We start from the raw sequence: 18342 nt of genomic DNA, 5'->3' as shown, positions 1-18342 counted from the left end.
GAATGGCTTAATTTTGAATAATATTCAATTTGAAGAGTACCATACGAAGGCAGAACTGCTATGTCTTACTAGACACTATTTACTAATAGTCGGCATAAACCAGAGCCAATATATGAAGCCGATGAAATTTTAAAGCACAATAGTCATGAGGTATTGAGACGACCTCCATACAATTGTGGTCTTGCCATTGGGCTGGTCTGGAGAGTAGCAGAGTAGCAAATAAAAGTATTAAATTGACTACAGAGTAATTAGAACAAGTGATTAAAGAGTGATTTGAAAATGTAACAGCAGAAGAGTGGAAGAAAATGACTGATCATGTTGTACATGTGGAAAATAAATATAAAGAAAGGGACAGGACTACAAAGGAACATTTAGAAAGTTTCATAATCAATGAGACAGACAGTGATAACAGCAATGACTCTGATGAATCTATGCATATTGATTTTTTGAATTCTGAATATTCCGAATAAAGTTGTGTTTTATAATAAATTTAGTTTTAGTTTTCCATGCAATGCTAGTCATTTTAGGTATCAATAGTAAAAGACTAAATACGTATAGTATTTAATTTTATAGTAATACAGTTACTATCAATGTAAACAATTATAAAATAAAATCAAGTATCAAGTAAGTTTAATCCACAAAATATATCAAAATTTTAGGGACCCCATACTATTTCTTTTTAATTTGCCGCACTTTTTCGTTACCTTCTTTCATTAGCCAGATTCTATACATTTTTATCATTAAAAAAATTCAAAAAGTGGACAGAATTAGCCAAACGAAACTACTTCCAACCTATGTAAATGCTTTTGATATTTTACTAAATTAATTTAGTATTATTGTAACCTATCTTCTTTGCTACTGTACTAAATAAAGTCGCTTAAAAATATGAAGTACATATATCTTAATTATGCACATTTTAATTGAAAATTTAGCTTTACGAATTATAGACTCATTTGTATAAGAACAATTTAGATTTAAATTAAATTAAATTTTACTTTTAATATAATTAAAAAATATATGGTATAAACTTTTTATCTAACCCAGTTTAGGTTAGATAGCCTTTATTTGAAGCAAAAACTTACTTCAATTTTTTTACACTACCGGCGGATACAACTACCGGCGAACTCAAAAAAGCATATTACTCAGCTTCCAGGTCCTTTAAACGAGAAATCTCTAAGGCAACATCAGAGCACATTGCCAGATTTGGCGAAAAATTGGCCCACCTCGCTTCGGGGATTTTCGATTCGGCCTTCTAGTCTACCAAAGCTGTCCAAAGGAATTCTGTCAGCACTCCATTTCACCACTACACAGGGAGAATGGCTTAATGACCCAGGAAGAAGAAAGCCGACCTTTATCTATTTGCAACGGCAACGTGCTATCCGTAAAGCTTTATCTTCCTTGGAAAACCATAAGTCTAGCGGGCCTAATGAAATCCCCTCAATTGTGCTACTTACTTGTGCTCCTGAGTTGGTTCTGGTATTAACACGTCTGCTCCGGTACCTAAAGGTACTCGCTTGGCATAGTCCCCATGCTGGAAGACTGCTTTAATACATTTAATTCCTAAAAAAGCCAATCGCTCTGATCCACGAATAAACAAAACACTCCTTCTCCTTCCTCACTCAAATGCTGAAGTGGAAAGGGCATTTAGTGCAATAATTATAGTAAAAAAACAAATTAAGAAGCAAAAAGACTGTTAACACTACAAATAGCATAAATTTTTATAAAAAATTCACTAAAGAAAATGAAGAAGAACTGTTACAGTTACGAACTCCCGTCTGATGTAATTGCTGCTATAGTGAGCAATTCTAAGTACTCGTTTAAACGTTAACTCGAACAACATGAAGAGGAAATACTAGCACGACTATTTGAAGTTGATTTTTAGTTTTATTGTGTTTTTATTCATTGTTTTCACAATTTAAATAAACAGTTATGTAACTTATGATTAATTTTAAATGATTAAGTCATTTCTATTGATTATTTTAGTTAAAAATTTTGTGAGTCTTGTAAGATTTTAAACCATAACTAGTTTTTTTTGTATTTTTTATATTTTCTTGTAGCAACACTCAACACTGATGCCAAATGAAAATATTTTCTATCTCAAACACAACAGTGATACGCAAAAAAATTAAATTGGTGATCATTTTAAAATTGCTTAATATATGAATATACAGATTACGTCGACATTTTATATCAATTTAATAAAAAGTAAAACATGTTAGGATTACAAAAAAAGGTGACTATTCTTTACTTTGAAAAACATACCTGTCCGTCCATTTTGCTATTTGCATTATTTTATTCATTCTAAATATCTTTGTTATTTAATATTACTGTTACTGTTTTCCAGGTACCACCATGGATTACGCGACAAAATATCCACAAAACTCCCATACGAAAATTTTGGGAATATGTGAACATGATGTTTAATAAGCCTGATTTAGAGCGCATCAAAACATTAGGTCCTGATCGTGCTTGTGCCGAATGGGTTCTACGAAATGGTGGCAAAGTTATATGGGCAGATGGTAAAAAGTTGGCAGATTACAATTCTCTCCCACCTGAAACTGAGTTTGTTCAAAAAGTTGCAGTCATTGATGGGTCTGAATCTTCTATATCACATTATGGCTTTGCCCATTTGAGTATGTTCAGCTTTTAGGTTCTGTTATGACTAAAGAACTATATAATTGGTGTTTTTAATAATGATATCTTTAGGTGGATGTACACAGCTATGGAAAATTATCCTTCATAATAATAAATATGTTGATGATAGAGCCATGCAAGCATTAGAACATGGAAAAAATTCCTTAACTAATATCCAAGTATCACAGTGCATTAATGTGACAGATGTTGGTTTAAAAGATCTGAGTGTTCTGACAAAGCTGCAGACATTAATATTGTTTAATTTGTCTAGTGTTGACAACATAGAAGAATGTATTAAACAATTACGCTTAAGTTTACCTAAGTGTAAAATAATAGGTAAAGTTATTTTTCTGTATTTGATAGTTTGATAAAGAATAACATTATTTTTTTATATGCAGGTTGCATCACCAATATAAAGGTACATTATCAGCTAGTAGCATAGGCTCTAAAACATCACTATGATATGAGTGGAGCATCTTAAGTATAAATGTTATATTAATGCTCCACTCCAATGTTTTTCCCTCAAATTAATGGCATTCAAGCCAGTTTTTCTTAGGATCAATTTTGAATAAAAAAAATTCTGGATAGTCCATTTATTGTGGAGCCATATCATAACATCAGTGTTAGACTGATATAATGCCAATTAAGTCTTAAGGCACAGTTATTGTAAGAAAAAACTGATTACTAAATTGTATTTTCAGATGCAGAGGAGAAATTACAGAACTAATAGGTGTATAACGAAATAGAAATCTGTCATAATGGAACAAAATAAAATTTATACTGTTAATAAATTATAATACATTTTATCAGAATTTAACTCCTTTTCCTACTGCCTCATTGACATTGTTGTATCCATTTTGTTTTAGTAGATCAGCTAATTCAGCTTTTATTTTAGATACAATTGGAGGGCCATAATATATTAAAGCTGTGTATATCTGTAAAGCACTGGCACCTGCTAATATTTTTTCATAAGCATCCTTTCCATTAAATATACCACCAACTCCTATTATAGGTATTTTCCCTAAAATTTTATAAAATTAAGCCTATGCTAATTGGCACATATAAATTATTATAAGCAATAATATTACAAACCTTGTGTTAATTTGTACATAGTTTTAATCATTTCAGTAGATTTATCTGTTAATGGTTTTCCACTTAGTCCACCTGACTCTTGAGCATATTTACCATTATGAAGCCTAGACCTATCAATTGTAGTATTTGAAATGATAAGGCCATCAACTTTTGTTTTCTTTTCTGATATAACTAAAACAATATCTTTCATCTCTTCTATGCTTAAGTCTGGGGCTAATTTTAAAAGTAGTGGAGGCCTTTTTGCCATTTTTAATGATTCTAATGTTGTATTTGCCTCTGCTAATAACTTTTGTAGCTCTGTTTTACTTTGTAATGATCTCAATCCTGGTGTGTTTGGACTGAAATGAGATAAAATTTGAGATACTTGACAATTATGCTAACATCCATTATAGTCTGGTCAATTTAGACAAAAATAGTGGTCAAATAACAAAAATCCTGGAAAGCCAAAAATTGGTGGAGATCCTAGGTATACCATTATAAATAAAGTTTAAAATATCCCCATCGATCCTATGTTTGCTACAAAAGTTATTTCGGGTCAAAGTCAACCTTTGAGGTTTTTTGAATTTTTCTTGAAAACTAAGATTTATCAAAAAAAATGTTTCTAGCCAAAGTTATAGATCTTAAAATCCTCTACAAAAATGGTAGTCACCATTTCTGATATATTGCAATACTAAGAGTCACATTATACATGATATGCACAAATAAGCCACATATATACACAATCAGGCACTTAAGACAAGTATAAATACCTATTTGTGTGTCTTTAATATTAATATAAGTACTTATTACAATAAACATAGCTATTTTATAGCTCGAAACAGTTCCAGTGGGTGATCGTGGAATTCCAACTGTTATTGAGGCTAGTGTCGCGAGAGGTGATGAGTTTACTGAATATTTAAGAACTCAAAAATCCATTACAATACATGTGGATTGAAGAAAATCATACACCCGGAAAACTTCAATCACTGCAGTAAAAAGACAATGTGAGGAAGAATAGGCTAGTTCTTTAAAAAAAAGTCCACCTCATACTAGAATGCGAGTAAGTGAATCAAATTATTGTTTTAAAAATATTGTTTATTTTGTGGCAATAAAGCCAATGAAGAAACTGAGAAAAAGTAAACACAGCCGTCTTCGGAAAAAAAAATTGTACCGTGACTACACTAAAATTCAAGGAATCTCTGTTGAAATTAGCTAAAGACCTTTCTGATGATGTTTCAAAGGCTGTTCTTGAACATATTAATTTTGAGTATGATTTAGTAGCTGCTGATGCAAAATACCATGACAGTTATTATAATAATTTGTAATGGTAAACCCCAGCTATCCACCAAAATTCAGCTTTCCGGGAATTTTTGTTATTAGAAAATGCCTATATTGACTTTTTGTATTATCAGCCTAAACTAAACGGAACTAACATAATAACTTTTAATTTACAAGTTTAAATTACTTTACCTGCTAACATTTATAACAAAATAATCAGCCACTTCATGAAATTTTTTGATTCCTTGTGAATAATCGTCAGCAGCATCAGTAGAATGTTTGTTTTTGCCCAAATTGATTCCTAATAAACCCTTATCTAGGAGAGCTTTGTCAATGTTTTGTATCTTTTGGAGAACAACATCATGTCCTTCACTGTTAAATCCATATCTGTTTATAACAGCTTGATCTTCAGGTAATCTAAACACTCTGGGTTTTGGATTTCCTGGTTGGGGTTCAGGTGTAACAGAGCCAATTTCTATGATAGAGAATCCTATTCTTCTTAAACCATTCACTGCATCTCCATGTTTATCAAATCCAGCTGCTATACCAATGGGATTGCTTAATTCACAATTTAAGAAATTTGTTTTCTAAAACAAATTATAGAATGAAAATTGTGTTTTTCTCATTAAAATCCTATAACAAAATATTTTCTTACTTACCAATACCATGGGATCCTGAAAGTTCTCAGATGGAAATAGACCATATTTCAATGCTGAAACACCAAGTCTGTGTGCCCATTCGGGATTTAAACGCTGGCTTATAGGTTGTAATATATGGGTATAGTATCCTTCAAAATCTTTTTTGTAATAGATAAACTGATAGGACATTGATCCTCCCAAAGTAAGATAGCAAAGAGATTTAATCTTTTTCTGTAAAAAGCGGATGATTTATAAAATAATAAGGCTAAGATTAAACATTTCTTGTTGTACTAACCAAATTTTTTTGCGTTTGACTCATGGTGAATACGATAACACGTATCAAATTTATTGAATAATATCAAATATGTTCCTAAACATAAGTATTCTTTTAAAGGAACAAGTATTTCTGCTTTATTAAGTTTACACGACGTTGTACTAAAAGTCACAAATATATAAACCTTTAATATAAATATTTTTGTAGAATAAACATAATTGAAAACCAAAGAAAATATTTGATGCTTAAAATTATCAATGTGATGTCATAACATAGAATACAATTTTGTATCTATAATATACTCCAATTGTGGGTGTCAACATCTAAATAAACAATATAAATATCTTATTTAATTTAATACTATCTATTTACAGAACTTTGAATAACTAGCGGGGCTTAGTCAAGGTGCCTTAACAATAGTGTATGTATATGTAGAAAGTCGAAAACTATATCTGACTAATGAAAATGAAGATGACTAAGGTCCCAACTTTTACTTGAACTGGCATGAAGTTAAAAGTTAAAACTATTGCCATTATATTAGAAAAAAAAATGTGAGCCGTCACGGGACGCCTGGCAGATGTAATAATAATAATAATAATCTTTATTTCTTCTCTCACATATACATACATAGCAGGTTATTATGATTAAACTAAGATGATAACATTTGGAAGTGTATGTGAGAGACTGGTCTCTGTAACAGGAGACCTGAGTGACAGATAGCCAGCCTCTCCACCACCGGACCGGAACACGTACAATCAGGTCATTGTCATAAGATACAATAGAAGAAAATAAGCAAGTGCTAAAGGAAAAAAAAATGGAAACGGAGTCGTAAAAATAAATTTGGTGTGTGTTTGTGTCTGTGTGTGTGCGCGTGTGTGTGTGTGTGTGAAACATCGACATTATTTTGTAAAAGTAATATGCAGAAAAGAACATATTGTGATAGGAACTAAATATGTCATAATGATAAAATAAAATATTACGATTTTTTCCAGATATCGATGACTATTTATTGAATATACATTTATTTTCATTAATTACAAAAATTTACGAATTTATTTCAAATCGTGACTACTTAATTCGTTTAATCAGTGACTTCATATAGACTGTATATATATATACCATCGTATAGCGTGGCGACGCGTCGCCACGCCAGAAATCAGTTTTACGTGCGGCTATAGATGTTTCACATCAAAAACATTAGGTTTTATGATTTGAACAATTGATTTTTTTATAGAGCAGCAAGCAAATAAGATGTTAAGGTTTATTGCTGCCTATTAACACTTATGTTTATTAGTTAATTATTATTTTTTGGTTTTAACTACATAAATGAATACATCAAATACAGAGGTGAATTAAATTTAATTCAATATTAATGTATTAAATTTGATTCATCTGTGTGTGCTCGTATCGTATAAGGTGTTGATTTTGCTTAAGGATGATAAACAGAGGTGCCTTGTTTAAATACAAAATAACTATGACTGAAACATTTTTATTTTACTACCTGTATGTTTATTATAAATTAATTCCTAATTATTAGGAGGAACAGGTTATTAATATATGTATTTTATGTACAATCAGGTCAGTTAATGCAATTGCCATATGCCATAAAATATATTATATACAATTTTTATTAATTACTTACTTAAACTAGTTTAGTAATCACTTATAAACTAATAGAAAATCAGTGATATAAACAAAAGAATTTTAATATAAATATTAAGTTGAAACCAGCATGAAATTTAAATATATATCTAAAATGTTGGAGCACCAATATCAAATCGAAAGTTAAGGTCATAATTTCATACCAGATTAGGTTTCTATTTTAAAATCTTCATTAATCCTTTTCTCATTTCATTAAGTACTTGTTGTATTACAATTCTCACTTTTTAAAAGTAGAAATAGGTTTTACAAAATCAACTTTTATTACTAAACCTAAACTGAAATTGGATTTGTGGGTATACATAAAGAGTGACAACTCAAACAAGAAGTAAATCACTAATCAAATATCATATTATAATTATACCTCAAAATGTGCACTAAAATTGACATTTAAAACGTTCAAGCACAGTCACCAAACCCGAAATTTTAATCAAACATTAATTTCAGTGTTCACACTAGACTGTTTTTTTCCACATTATAATTTGATTTCTTGCTATTTGTTTGCCGGACTGCTATTGAATCTACTCTTAATTCTTTATATATCAATCCGTAGTACTATTTCTACTTTTTCTCCAAAGCGGCAACTAAATTCTTGTATTTTATTTTGTAGATTAGTTGCTGTGAGCTGAAATATAGTTAGTTTAGTTTATATATTTATAAACTAAAATTTCTGAGAGAACATGAAACAAACCATAGTCATTTTAACATTCAATTTAAATTAATATATTATGCCACTTTGCACCTTTTGCATAATTCCACTAAAACTGAAGAAAGTAAGTTTTAACTTTAATTAGGTTCATAAACGCAAAAGCGGTAGCGTATGTAGAAAACTTTTCGGTAGTGATACGACTATACCCCCTTGCCCGTGAATCACAGTGTATAATATGGATATGGATAAACTGTATCTGTGCAATACTACTGACAGAGTCAGAAGAGAGTTTATTAATTTCCTATTAATAATAAGATTCATAAATAATCTGTGATTTTCTTTCAATTTAGAAGTTTGAAATTGAACTATTATTATTGATTTTAGGGGGAGCTGTAAACAATTCCAGTGCAATTTATCCTTCAAAAACATTGAAGAATAATGAAAGCAATTTTGATATTCGATAGTGTGAACGATTTGCTATATTCAAAATGGGATGAAAAGTTTTTGTCTCGAATGAAATCATTTAATGATCAAGTAAGATAATAATAATATTTCCAAACTAATGTAATCATTTTACTAGCATTTATTTGTGTATTTGCAGTCCTTAAAAACGTTAGAAATCTTATACAAATGTATTAATATTATTCCTATGATTAGAAAAACTTGATATAATATAATAAGTATTAAGTTCTTAACAAAAGAAAAAAACATATTATAAACTTACAGGACAGTAATGAAACTATAACAGACAGTCATCATATATCTCAACTTCTTTCACCTATAATAACATCACAACGAATAATGGCAGCTCAATTTAGCAATACTTATACTTCCATGCAATGTAAAGATAAAACTTCTATTGTGTTTGATGAGGTATGTAATTTTTTATGAAAATTGTTAATACATATTAACATTTACAACATAATAAATTTTAAATAATCTTAAAATAATTTTTGTTACTTTTTTTTAGTGGTTAGATCATGTATTTATGATTATAAGCGAAGACAACATAGATGATTCACATCGTGAACTTCTAGATTGTAAAACTTTGGTACAACATATTTGTGGACAGAACATAAATTTGTAAGTTTATGTTATTGAACAACTAATTTAAGATATGTTTCACTTAATGTTCCTCTTTAACAAACTCCAGTAAAAATCCTCCAGGAAAATAACTGATATAAAATGACTATTATTTCACTGAAATATTGTATACAATATTAGTGTGTTATATTGTATAAACCAAATATTTCATGAATTAAATTATTTTAAGAATTGTCAAAAATAAACTTGGTAGAAATTTTGTATATCCTTAATATTGTTGCAGACTTCACTCATTAGTATACCAAGACTGGTTGACAGTGCTCCTTGACAGTCGACTGAAGGGTGATTCTATTCCAGGAGCAAGTGGGGTGATTGGGGAAAGTGGAGCCACAATAGCTGCCTTGAATGCTCTTAAAACCATCTCAAAAGAACTTAAAACTGCATCCCACCAGCATTACCATTTAATGCTTTTTGTTGGTGATAAGATATTGGCTTTATATTCTAGGTAAAAAATAAAATATACAAAATATTAAAATATTAATAACAAATTCAAACCATAATAACTTTGCTTATCAACTATCGTGTACATTGTCAAAATCAAATAACTATGGAATTTCAAAAACGACTACCATCATCAAGTATGACACTGAGACAGACTATGAGTAGCATAGATATATTTTTTTTATTAATAAGGTACTCAAATCTATAAACTACCAATATTTTACACATTATGCTTTATATTTCAGTCGGGGTAGTGATGACCTAATGCCACCAGACTTAATTCTTTTAAGTACACAGTGTATAGCAGCTCAGGAATATTGGAATGATTTGGATCAATTAGGTGGAACTCAAAATGCTCGTCTGCCATGTTAGTGACAATTACAATTACAATATTAATTAAATGTAACAAGCGCATTTTCCAGTTAAAGCAGGTGTTATTCAAGTGTCCGACAACGCACTTGCGAGCATTCTAGCAATGTGAGTGACCATGGGCGGCAGTATCACTTAACATCAGGTGAGCCTCCTGCCTGTTTGCCTCCTATTACATTAAAAAAAGGTTTAAATTACTTTATGCCAAATTTCCACAAAGTCAAATAAAATATTTTTTTAAGGTTTTTAAGGTGATTTGCATATATACAATTCTCAGTATAATTATATAAAACTACTAATAACTACTCTTTTCATAACAGCATTAACATAATTTAAAAGTAAGACTAACTAGTAGGTTTGTTAAAATAGTGTTAAAAATGTGTATACATTTTTATGAATAAGGGTTTTTTTTATATAATCTTAAGATTTATGCAAATACTGATTATGACACTACTTTTATGTAATATGACTAACAGTTGGACAAAATGGTGCATAAACTTTTCATTCCGCAAACAAACCACAGAGTTATTGTAATTATTGTTATGTTGTGTGTCAAATTCCTTATATTTTCTCCCTTATGTTTAAACATTAATCTATTCTCACTATTGTTAAATAATCCTTTATTCGTATTATGCTGAGATTGGTTATTAGCAAACAGGCTGCCAGTGCTTACACATAATTTTTATTTTACTTTATGTGCCAAATGAAAGAGTGTTGATTTGTAGGGTTGTCAGAACAAAACAGTGCTATAGTGAATATGTGCGCGGGAAATAGTGGTTCGCCTTGTGCTCCACACTCGCTGCATCTCGTAGAGGTGGCTCCGCGAATTCTTTTCGTTGCTCTCATTGATATGGATCTAAGGTATTTTTAGTTACTATTTAAGTGAGTTTCTAAAGGATTTACTGTGTTTTAATTCGTTCTTGATTAATTGTTGTATAAAATGAATCTTAAATACAGTGTAAACTCTATGTAACGTTCGTGGATTTATCGACGAACTCCCTAGCGTCCCTCTACACTCTACAATAATTGAGTAATAAAGTATCTTTTAAGTTGCTAAAATGAGTAAAAACTGCGCAGCTGTGTACGTTCTTTTGTCGATTCATTATCTTAGCCCGCAATAAACTCGACAGTCGGCATCATGCATACGAACTTTCTAACAAATTCGTTATTTTGTTTACAAATTGGGACTGCTTTCACTTGTAGACTGTTGTTGACCATGACTAATAAGTAGGAATCGTGATTATCTATCCGTTTTTCTCAGTGTCGTTATGTAGAGTTTACACTGTTTATTTATCTAGATATAATTTACGGTAGTCTAAAACCGTAGAAAAAAAGGTAGATGTATATTTCTGATAAATATATCAAACTTATTATATAAACATATATTTTATCCGCTGGGGATAAAAGTAAGGTGTCATAAGTTGGTTTAGTGCCTGTGCGTATGCACAACAATGTTACAACGTACACATATGTGTATAAAAATAAAGAGAAGGCTCTGTGGGTCGAAGGTTTAATTTGTTTTCAGAGAAGTAGGTATTGCTGCTCAACTATCTAGTCAAATATTAATGAATTTAAGAAAAATTTTGCTGCAAAGGAATCTAGAATTATTGCCAAATTCTTTAGACACGTTGGAGGCTGCTTTGAAAAAGGTAAGAAGTTACTGTAAAAACAGCATGTATATATGTCGCAGCCAACTAGATTAATAAGCGGTTCAATTAACAGACTAGCCTCTTAACTAAACAGCGCCGTTTTACTAGCGGCCTGAAAGTTATTCAGCCAGTTAATCAAACATCTAGGCAGATGGCTTGGATTGATCACGTTTCATTACTTGCCTGTTGTCTGTTAATTTAAATATAGTTCCACTTTCAGCAAATCTCCAACTCGAAACAATACTCTTCAAACTTTCAATATGGCGTCGGCAAACCACAACTTTGATGGTGTTTTCCAAAGTTTAATGAATAACATCAAGTACAATGGAAGAATTTAGTGACAATAATAATGTGAATTTGGCTGTGAATGGCTCAAGAAATATTTATATTTTTTATGTCAGATGTTTCTTAATTTTGCTCTTGGTCTTGGTCCAAATAGTCACTCTATCGTACGATTGGCCAAGCATCAGCCAGCTAGTTAATTAAATGTTGTTCAAACGCTACGGCTAAATGTCTTTCAGGCCGCTAGTTAAACGGCGCTGTTTAGTTAAAAGGCTAGGCTGTTAATTGAAAGGTTTATAAAGCTAGTTGGCTGCGACATATATATTAAACAATATTGTGTTAATATATATATATATAAATAGATATGGATAATTATATTATGGTCAACAATCATTAAGATATAAGTTCAAAGTATTTTTTCTAGGAAAACTAATTACATAAATGTTTTTTGTTTGGTATTACGCCTAATAGTTTCTGAAACGTACTTATTTAATTGACGACTATTTTTTTGAAATAAGAAGAAGCTGTAGATTAAGTTTTTTAGGGACCTTCTTTTTAATTTTATACTCTACTTAACATAGAATAAAAATTGCAGACAACAGATGCCTTACGCAAAAACAAAGCAAATTCGACTCTATGCGCTCGTCTGACGAGCAGAATGTTGGAATTACGGAAATCGTGTACTACTACCACGCCTTTGACACCGGAAACAACAGCCACGGCAATGCATACAGCCTTAGAAGCGGTCATAGAACTATTGAAACCGGATATCCCGAGCCTCCGAACGGAACAGCCTTTGAAAGACCTCAAAACCCTGCTCGCTCCATACATTGAATTTCTTCAAGTCAAAGCCAAACGATACTTCAGTTTGGGATCATATCCTTTTTAAAATTATTAAAGCAGGGCATAACATTTTTTTAGCCCTTGCATTTTTTTGTATGTAAGCAATCGGTTACGTATTTTATGATCAAAATTAGTTAATTATTTATTTATTTATTAACACTTCGTTACAATACAATATAAAATAAAAAAATGAACATAATTAAATCAAAAGGAGGGCAACTGGCGGCGTTATCGCTTTCGAGCGATCTCTTCCAGGCAACCACTGTGAGTAAAGAAAAAGAAAGAAATGTATTAAATTACATTAATGTTTTACAAAGGCAAGATAATTATGTACTAGACAACTAAGTTTGTTGAATTAAAAAAAGCTGCTTTATAAATACTATCAGGTCATTAATGGCGTATCTAAATCGACGATAACACGTGATGTTTAACCCTGAGGTCGTGTGTTCAAATTCCAGCTAACAAATAGACTTTTCAATTACTAGCTTGATTGATACCAGCTGCCCACTGAAGAATTTCCGAACCAATTTGTCTTAGGGTCCTTCAAGAAAAGAGCATACCAATTTTGAAAGACCGGCGGAAGTTTAGTCTCCGTGGGCGGTCTCACTTAATACAGGTGACCGTCCTGCCCGTTTGCCTCCTATTACATTTTAAAAAAAAGTACTTTGTACTGTGAAAGTAAACATTTTTAGGAAACCTCATGTCCTAGATTAAAAAATCGACACCTATTATTCAAAGTAATACAGAGATTTCATTTTTGTTAGGATGGTTTGGTTTTTAAATACTAGTTCCAAAAGCAGACAAAAATTTTGATGTGTAATAAAAACACCTCAAAATAAAGCAATGAAATTTAATAATGAAGTTGTAAATAGCCAAGCCAAAGGATTCTAGAATTGTTTAGTGTTGTTGTTTTGTATGCTTAATATGCACGTAAGATGGAAGCATCCCTTACATGTCTAGATCTTGAAGATTATAACGTAATGGAGCATGTGATTTTAATTGTTTAAGTTAATCAATACACGGGTTGCGTATGGCGGCAGTCAACGTAGTCTCTTGATAAATACATAGTTTGCTTTCTGGGGAAATAAAAATAATTCAGAATAAACGCGGAAAGTGCTTACATTAGTTTTAACAACATTAAGTTATTGTATTGTGCATGCTTCATATTGTATGTAATAACTTAACATGGGTACATACGGGTGACCTCGAAGGAAGTTCCCTAACCCTGCACAAGTATGTGGAAGAGTTTCCCGGTCTCATTCACTTTATATACGTGGATCGTACTACTGGCCGCTTCTTGGCTCCTGACATGGCGGATTGCGTTGATATGTTGACGCCGGATACGGTAAGAAATTTTATTGTAATTAATATTTTAGACATGTTGTGTATATCAATTTTAGTTTCGTGCTAAATACTGGCAAACAAAGGAATGAATGTATCAATGCAATGTCTTATTCGAGAAGTCAAAGGTGAAATATAATTATATCGAGATGCAGATACCAATCGTTATTTAATATTGTTAAAGAATAGACACCTAGTTTTCTTTAATTTATATCAGAAGCAATGGCTGTTTCTTCAGCCTGGATTTATAAAAGTCATTGTGAACTGTGAAGGCTCAAGAGTCTAGAATTTAGATCATTCTGGGGTGGGCACGGGATTCTCTCTATGGTGTTCGTATATGCCACGAATTTATTTTTTATCGTACACAGATCCGCTGTATAATGCGTCGGACCATGTTTGCTCTCCGCGAGGGCTATGGCGCGGCGACATGGCGTCGCGGGGCCATCCACGTTTGCGCCGTGAGATGGTGGGAGAGGAAGGGCCAGCCCCTCCGCCCCGCACCACACCCACCCGCAGCTGTTAGAGCCTTGGCACCACCCGGTGATATATTGGCTACGTTTTACAGGTATCATATATACATCACTTACTATCATATATACATTCGTTTACCTCCAGAAAAGTCTAGTTCAATTCAGATCATGACATGATGCGGGGTTCAATTATTATATTACTCATAAGATACCATTTAAAGAACTTTATCGAATGTTTTGACCTTAACACTTACTTCTGCAAATGGGACAAAATATTCTTCAACTATTTGGGACAGACCGGTTTATATAATACCAAAATAAATCTTTACAGGCAACTGATGGAATTGGTATTCCCAAACGACAGCCAAGGTGTAAGTGTAAAAGAGTTAGTTTGTATTCATCTTGGCTTACTCCCAGCTTCTACTGCGGTACAGCAGGCACGTCGCCTCGCTCACTCTGTATATGAACTCGCGGGAGAAAATCCAGCAATTGCTTCTGATTTGCTCTAAATTCAGTTACATAATAAGTAAGTTTGTACATTTTTCATAATTGAATTTAATCCCTATTTGTTGTCGTTTTCGTTGTTATAAATGTCGGGGCCGTAGAATTGATGTTCATGAAGTGACCAACAACACTTTATGGAATATGAATGCTATTAATACTCGACCAACTTATGAGTAAGTCGGTACTGTTTGACTTCGCTGTGATATTCACACATATATATAATTTTTCATTTGTATTAAATTGTATTTTGCTAGTCCTTATGTTAACAATTTAGCTATATTAATATGTATTAGCTTTAAGGAGTAATGTTATTAAGAATATTTATAAATTCTTTTTGTAATTTTTATTTGTTAGATTATACAATAAATACTTCTATGTTACAATTCTTGCCATTATGTTTTAATGTGTTACATACATTTTTATTACTGAATATTGTTGTTGTTTGATAACATTCCAATATTGTTTTAATTAACTCTTACTTACACTTAGATAAAATTGTTAGTTTATGTTTGGTAATATTACTTGTGTGTTTCATAAAAATCTCAGAATAGGTTCAACTACTCGTAAGAGACTAGCTTAAGAAGTAGTGAAAATATAACATGAATGCAATAAAATAATTACACAGTTCAAGTTATTTAATTTCCTTTTACCCAAAAATTAAACAAAGGTATATTTGCAAGATTCTTTATTAGAAAAATAACATTCATAATTGTCACATCCTAATATAAAGGATTAACATGTTATTCTTTCGAGATGATTATGTACAATGAATGTGATTTAAAATATGAATATCAATGTTATTTTTAAGATACAATAATATGAAATACATATTATTTAAGATATGTTCTAACAGTCAAAATTAACAATATATTTAACACTAGATATATGTGAAGAAGTTTATTTTAACACAATGGAAAATATTAAGTAGTAATGGGTAACCGTAATGATACACTCCTAAGGCACTTATAACTCCGGTGAACTCCCACCAAAACATGTTGCATTGTCATTTATTACAATAATTGACTTTTGTACTGGTTTTTCTTCAACATCAAATGTTATTAAATCATCACAATTATTGGCTTTCTGAAAAAATGTAATAGATATATTCAACTTATTTACAAAAAAAGTAAATAAGTTGAATATATAAAAAAAAAATAATAATTGGTTTTTGGATTATAAACCCAAAAGTAACTATAATTATTCACATCTCATAAAGTTTTTATATACTTACTTTACAAGTATTACTTTCAGTGGTTTTCTTTTTCAAAGCAGAAGCATAATTTAATATTGGTGATTTAGAACTTGATGGTAACGAGGGACTAGGAGATCTCTCAATCACATTATTTTCAATTTCTTGTATAGAATTTCCCCGGTCTGTTATGTTTTGACTATTACTTATTACTATGTTTGGTGTGCTGAGCAAATCAATTGAGGGAGTCGAATTCAAAGCCTCTATACAAGCATCAACCATTTCTACTTCTTTATCTATATATTTATCATTCAGTAATTTGTTGTAAGCTGTCTCTAAATCTGCTGCTTGTTTTTCAGCTAAGATCGAGTTCATTTGTTTTATTTCAGCCTCCAACTCTCTTAAGGTAGCTTCATTTTTGGCAGCAACTCTTGCTTCTTCAATTAGTCTAACATCTACAGCTTCTTGTATTATCAATATTGCATCATTAGTATTATTGCCGCAAACTTTGCTTTCTTTAACTATTTTGTTAAATATACAATGGGGTGATAATCTATTTACCTTTTTATATCCAGTTAGTTTTTCACCCAAATTAGCAGTTACATCTTCAATATATTCATACATATCAAAACAATTAATTTTTCCGAATCTATAAATTAATGTATGAGTTGAGCCTCCTAATGTAGCTTTTGATGATAGGTTACAAGTAACAAATGTTTTCTTTCCATGATATTTAACAAAATATTTCTGCAGTCCTTTGGATATTAATTTGTCCCGAAATGTAGCTTTTAAACTACTATTTCTACGGTACTTGTACCAACCTACAACTTCACTAGCAGCATTAGAGAGTAACTCTTTAATAAAATCTTCCTTAATTCCACCTGAGGGTAGGTAAAACAATGAAACTGATGGTAACGGTAATACCGTTCTTATTGCTATTTCAGTGTCTAAGCGAGCGCTATCGTTATGAGAATCGGATATATGGTTTCTAATCTCCGACGTCACATCACCAATCAAAAATCCTTCCTGAAAATTAAAATTTACAATGAATAATATGATTATTTAAAAATGAATTAAATTTACTATAGTGTAACTCACTTGGCTGTTGGAGGAATTTAAACATTCATACAGTAAAAAAGAAAGCGCAGTGCCATTAAGTGACACCTTTTCTGTATAGGCCATTTGAATGAATTTATTTACTACTTAAGAGGAATAATGAAATTATGGACAATCTTATATTTAACAATTATTTGGATTTCATTTTATTTAAGGAAACGATACAAAACGATTTTATTTATGTATTTTGTAATAAACCTTAAGGTCACTTGGCAGTAACAAATCCACAGATGTATTTCAGAAGTCAATGAAAACTATTCACAGACCACAGACTTAAATTTTTACTTGTGAATATTACTCTAGCTCTAAGTGTGACAATTAGAATCAAATCGAATATGTGTTTTATTATTACAAAAAGCAAATAAATTTGGGATTACGAATGAAATTCGAAATCTTTTTATGGGCTACTACTTTATAGTAATAACTTAGTAATTCTGCATTATACCACAGTTTGCAGCGCGTGCTGTACCATCTAGCTGATTAGGTGATTTATAAAGCTAATAAAAAAGTTAAATACTTCCAAGACATATTGTAATGTTAAGATAGCTACTCAATTTCATATTTATATTTTTTTAAGAGAAGAATTTCTTAACAAGAAATTCATAGTAGAGAACTCGTTACGTAAAAAGAGAAGCAGTCGTTTGTTTTGAAACATTCTTCAAAATAGTTTTATTTTATACATGCTAAAATCAACAACAAATTGACCAAAATGACATCAAACATACAATGTTATACATATTATACATGTTTGTGTTGATAAAAAACTAAACTAAACTCATTTTTTTATAAAAAACGACCGTCATAAATCTTTAATAGGCGCGTTGACTAAAA

The 18342-nt window shown here is 31.1% G+C and overlaps 4 protein-coding genes across 8 annotated transcripts; 2 read left to right on the top strand and 2 right to left on the bottom strand.

Annotated features, from left to right (window-relative positions):
• The first annotated feature begins 2062 nt into the window (after positions 1-2062).
• LOC123712778 (ATP synthase subunit s, mitochondrial) lies at positions 2063-3438 on the top strand. Of its 2 annotated transcripts, none has more exons than XM_045666034.1 (4): positions 2063-2233; positions 2345-2519; positions 2707-2970; positions 3336-3438. In XM_045666034.1, the coding sequence occupies exons 1-4, from the start codon at positions 2213-2215 to the stop codon at positions 3359-3361; spliced, it is 486 nt and encodes a 161-aa protein (XP_045521990.1). In that variant the 5' UTR covers positions 2063-2212; the 3' UTR covers positions 3362-3438. The 2 variants fall into 2 exon arrangements, with proteins under 2 accessions (XP_045521990.1, XP_045521989.1); XM_045666033.1 differs by having other exon boundaries at positions 2066-2233; positions 2345-2633.
• On the bottom strand, positions 3386-8358 carry LOC123712777 (dihydroorotate dehydrogenase (quinone), mitochondrial). Of its 2 annotated transcripts, none has more exons than XM_045666032.1 (5): positions 7701-8358; positions 5643-5852; positions 5176-5570; positions 3727-4064; positions 3386-3655 (listed from the first exon to the last, which is right to left on the bottom strand). In XM_045666032.1, exons 2-5 carry the CDS (start codon positions 5808-5810, stop codon positions 3441-3443), a joined length of 1116 nt encoding a protein of 371 aa, XP_045521988.1. In that variant the 5' UTR covers positions 5811-5852; positions 7701-8358; the 3' UTR covers positions 3386-3440. The 2 variants fall into 2 exon arrangements, with proteins under 2 accessions (XP_045521988.1, XP_045521987.1); XM_045666031.1 differs by lacking the exon at positions 7701-8358 and adding an exon at positions 5917-6249.
• Positions 4490-15827, top strand: LOC123712776 (Hermansky-Pudlak syndrome 1 protein homolog). 3 transcript variants are annotated; one of them, XM_045666030.1, is made up of 12 exons: positions 4490-4765; positions 8588-8737; positions 8930-9076; positions 9174-9286; positions 9531-9752; positions 9994-10115; positions 10843-10978; positions 11643-11766; positions 12644-12924; positions 14125-14236; positions 14601-14797; positions 15034-15827. In XM_045666030.1, exons 2-12 carry the CDS (start codon positions 8642-8644, stop codon positions 15209-15211), a joined length of 1728 nt encoding a protein of 575 aa, XP_045521986.1. In that variant the 5' UTR covers positions 4490-4765; positions 8588-8641; the 3' UTR covers positions 15212-15827. The 3 variants fall into 3 exon arrangements, with proteins under 3 accessions (XP_045521986.1, XP_045521983.1, XP_045521984.1); XM_045666027.1 differs by having other exon boundaries at positions 4492-4765; positions 14089-14236; XM_045666028.1 differs by lacking the exon at positions 4490-4765 and having other exon boundaries at positions 8540-8737; positions 14089-14236.
• A 49-nt stretch (positions 15828-15876) lies between these two features.
• Positions 15877-17724, bottom strand: LOC123713723 (BRCA1-A complex subunit Abraxas 1-like). Its single transcript, XM_045667545.1, has 3 exons — positions 17494-17724; positions 16438-17421; positions 15877-16289 (listed from the first exon to the last, which is right to left on the bottom strand). Exons 1-3 carry the CDS (start codon positions 17575-17577, stop codon positions 16170-16172), a joined length of 1188 nt encoding a protein of 395 aa, XP_045523501.1. The 5' UTR covers positions 17578-17724; the 3' UTR covers positions 15877-16169.
• Between the last annotated feature and the right edge of the window lie 618 nt (positions 17725-18342).

Source organism: Pieris brassicae, chromosome 8, assembly GCF_905147105.1.
Source record: "Pieris brassicae chromosome 8, ilPieBrab1.1, whole genome shotgun sequence".
Lineage (NCBI taxonomy): Eukaryota > Metazoa > Arthropoda > Insecta > Lepidoptera > Pieridae > Pieris > Pieris brassicae.
This window is presented reverse-complemented; position numbering and strand designations above follow the sequence as displayed.

Bases quoted from the DNA above. Each gene is read 5' to 3' on its own strand.
- LOC123713723 (XM_045667545.1), bottom strand. From the start codon at position 17,577: ATGGCCTATACAGAAAAGGTGTCACTTAATGGCACTGCGCTTTCTTTT. The intron at 17,422-17,493 runs GTGAGTTACACT...TTTAATTTTCAG, and splicing joins TAAATTCCTCCAACAGCCAA to GAAGGATTTTTGATTGGTGA. The intron at 16,290-16,437 runs GTAAGTATATAA...ACATTTTTTCAG, and splicing joins CTGAAAGTAATACTTGTAAA to AAAGCCAATAATTGTGATGA.
- LOC123712778 (XM_045666033.1), top strand. From the start codon at position 2,213: ATGTTAGGATTACAAAAAAAG. The intron at 2,634-2,706 runs GTATGTTCAGCT...TGATATCTTTAG, and splicing joins TTATGGCTTTGCCCATTTGA to GTGGATGTACACAGCTATGG. The intron at 2,971-3,335 runs GTAAAGTTATTT...TTGTATTTTCAG, and splicing joins ACCTAAGTGTAAAATAATAG to ATGCAGAGGAGAAATTACAG.
- LOC123712776 (XM_045666027.1), top strand. From the start codon at position 8,642: ATGAAAGCAATTTTGATATTCGATAGTGTGAACGATTTGCTATATTCA. The intron at 9,753-9,993 runs GTAAAAAATAAA...TTTATATTTCAG, and splicing joins ATATTGGCTTTATATTCTAG to TCGGGGTAGTGATGACCTAA. The intron at 12,925-14,088 runs ATATCCTTTTTA...ATGGGTACATAC, and splicing joins CGATACTTCAGTTTGGGATC to GGGTGACCTCGAAGGAAGTT.
- LOC123712777 (XM_045666031.1), bottom strand. From the start codon at position 5,940: ATGAGTCAAACGCAAAAAAATTTG. The intron at 5,853-5,916 runs GTTAGTACAACA...CGCTTTTTACAG, and splicing joins GTCAAACGCAAAAAAATTTG to AAAAAGATTAAATCTCTTTG. The intron at 5,571-5,642 runs GTAAGTAAGAAA...AATTTGTTTTAG, and splicing joins TTCAGGATCCCATGGTATTG to AAAACAAATTTCTTAAATTG.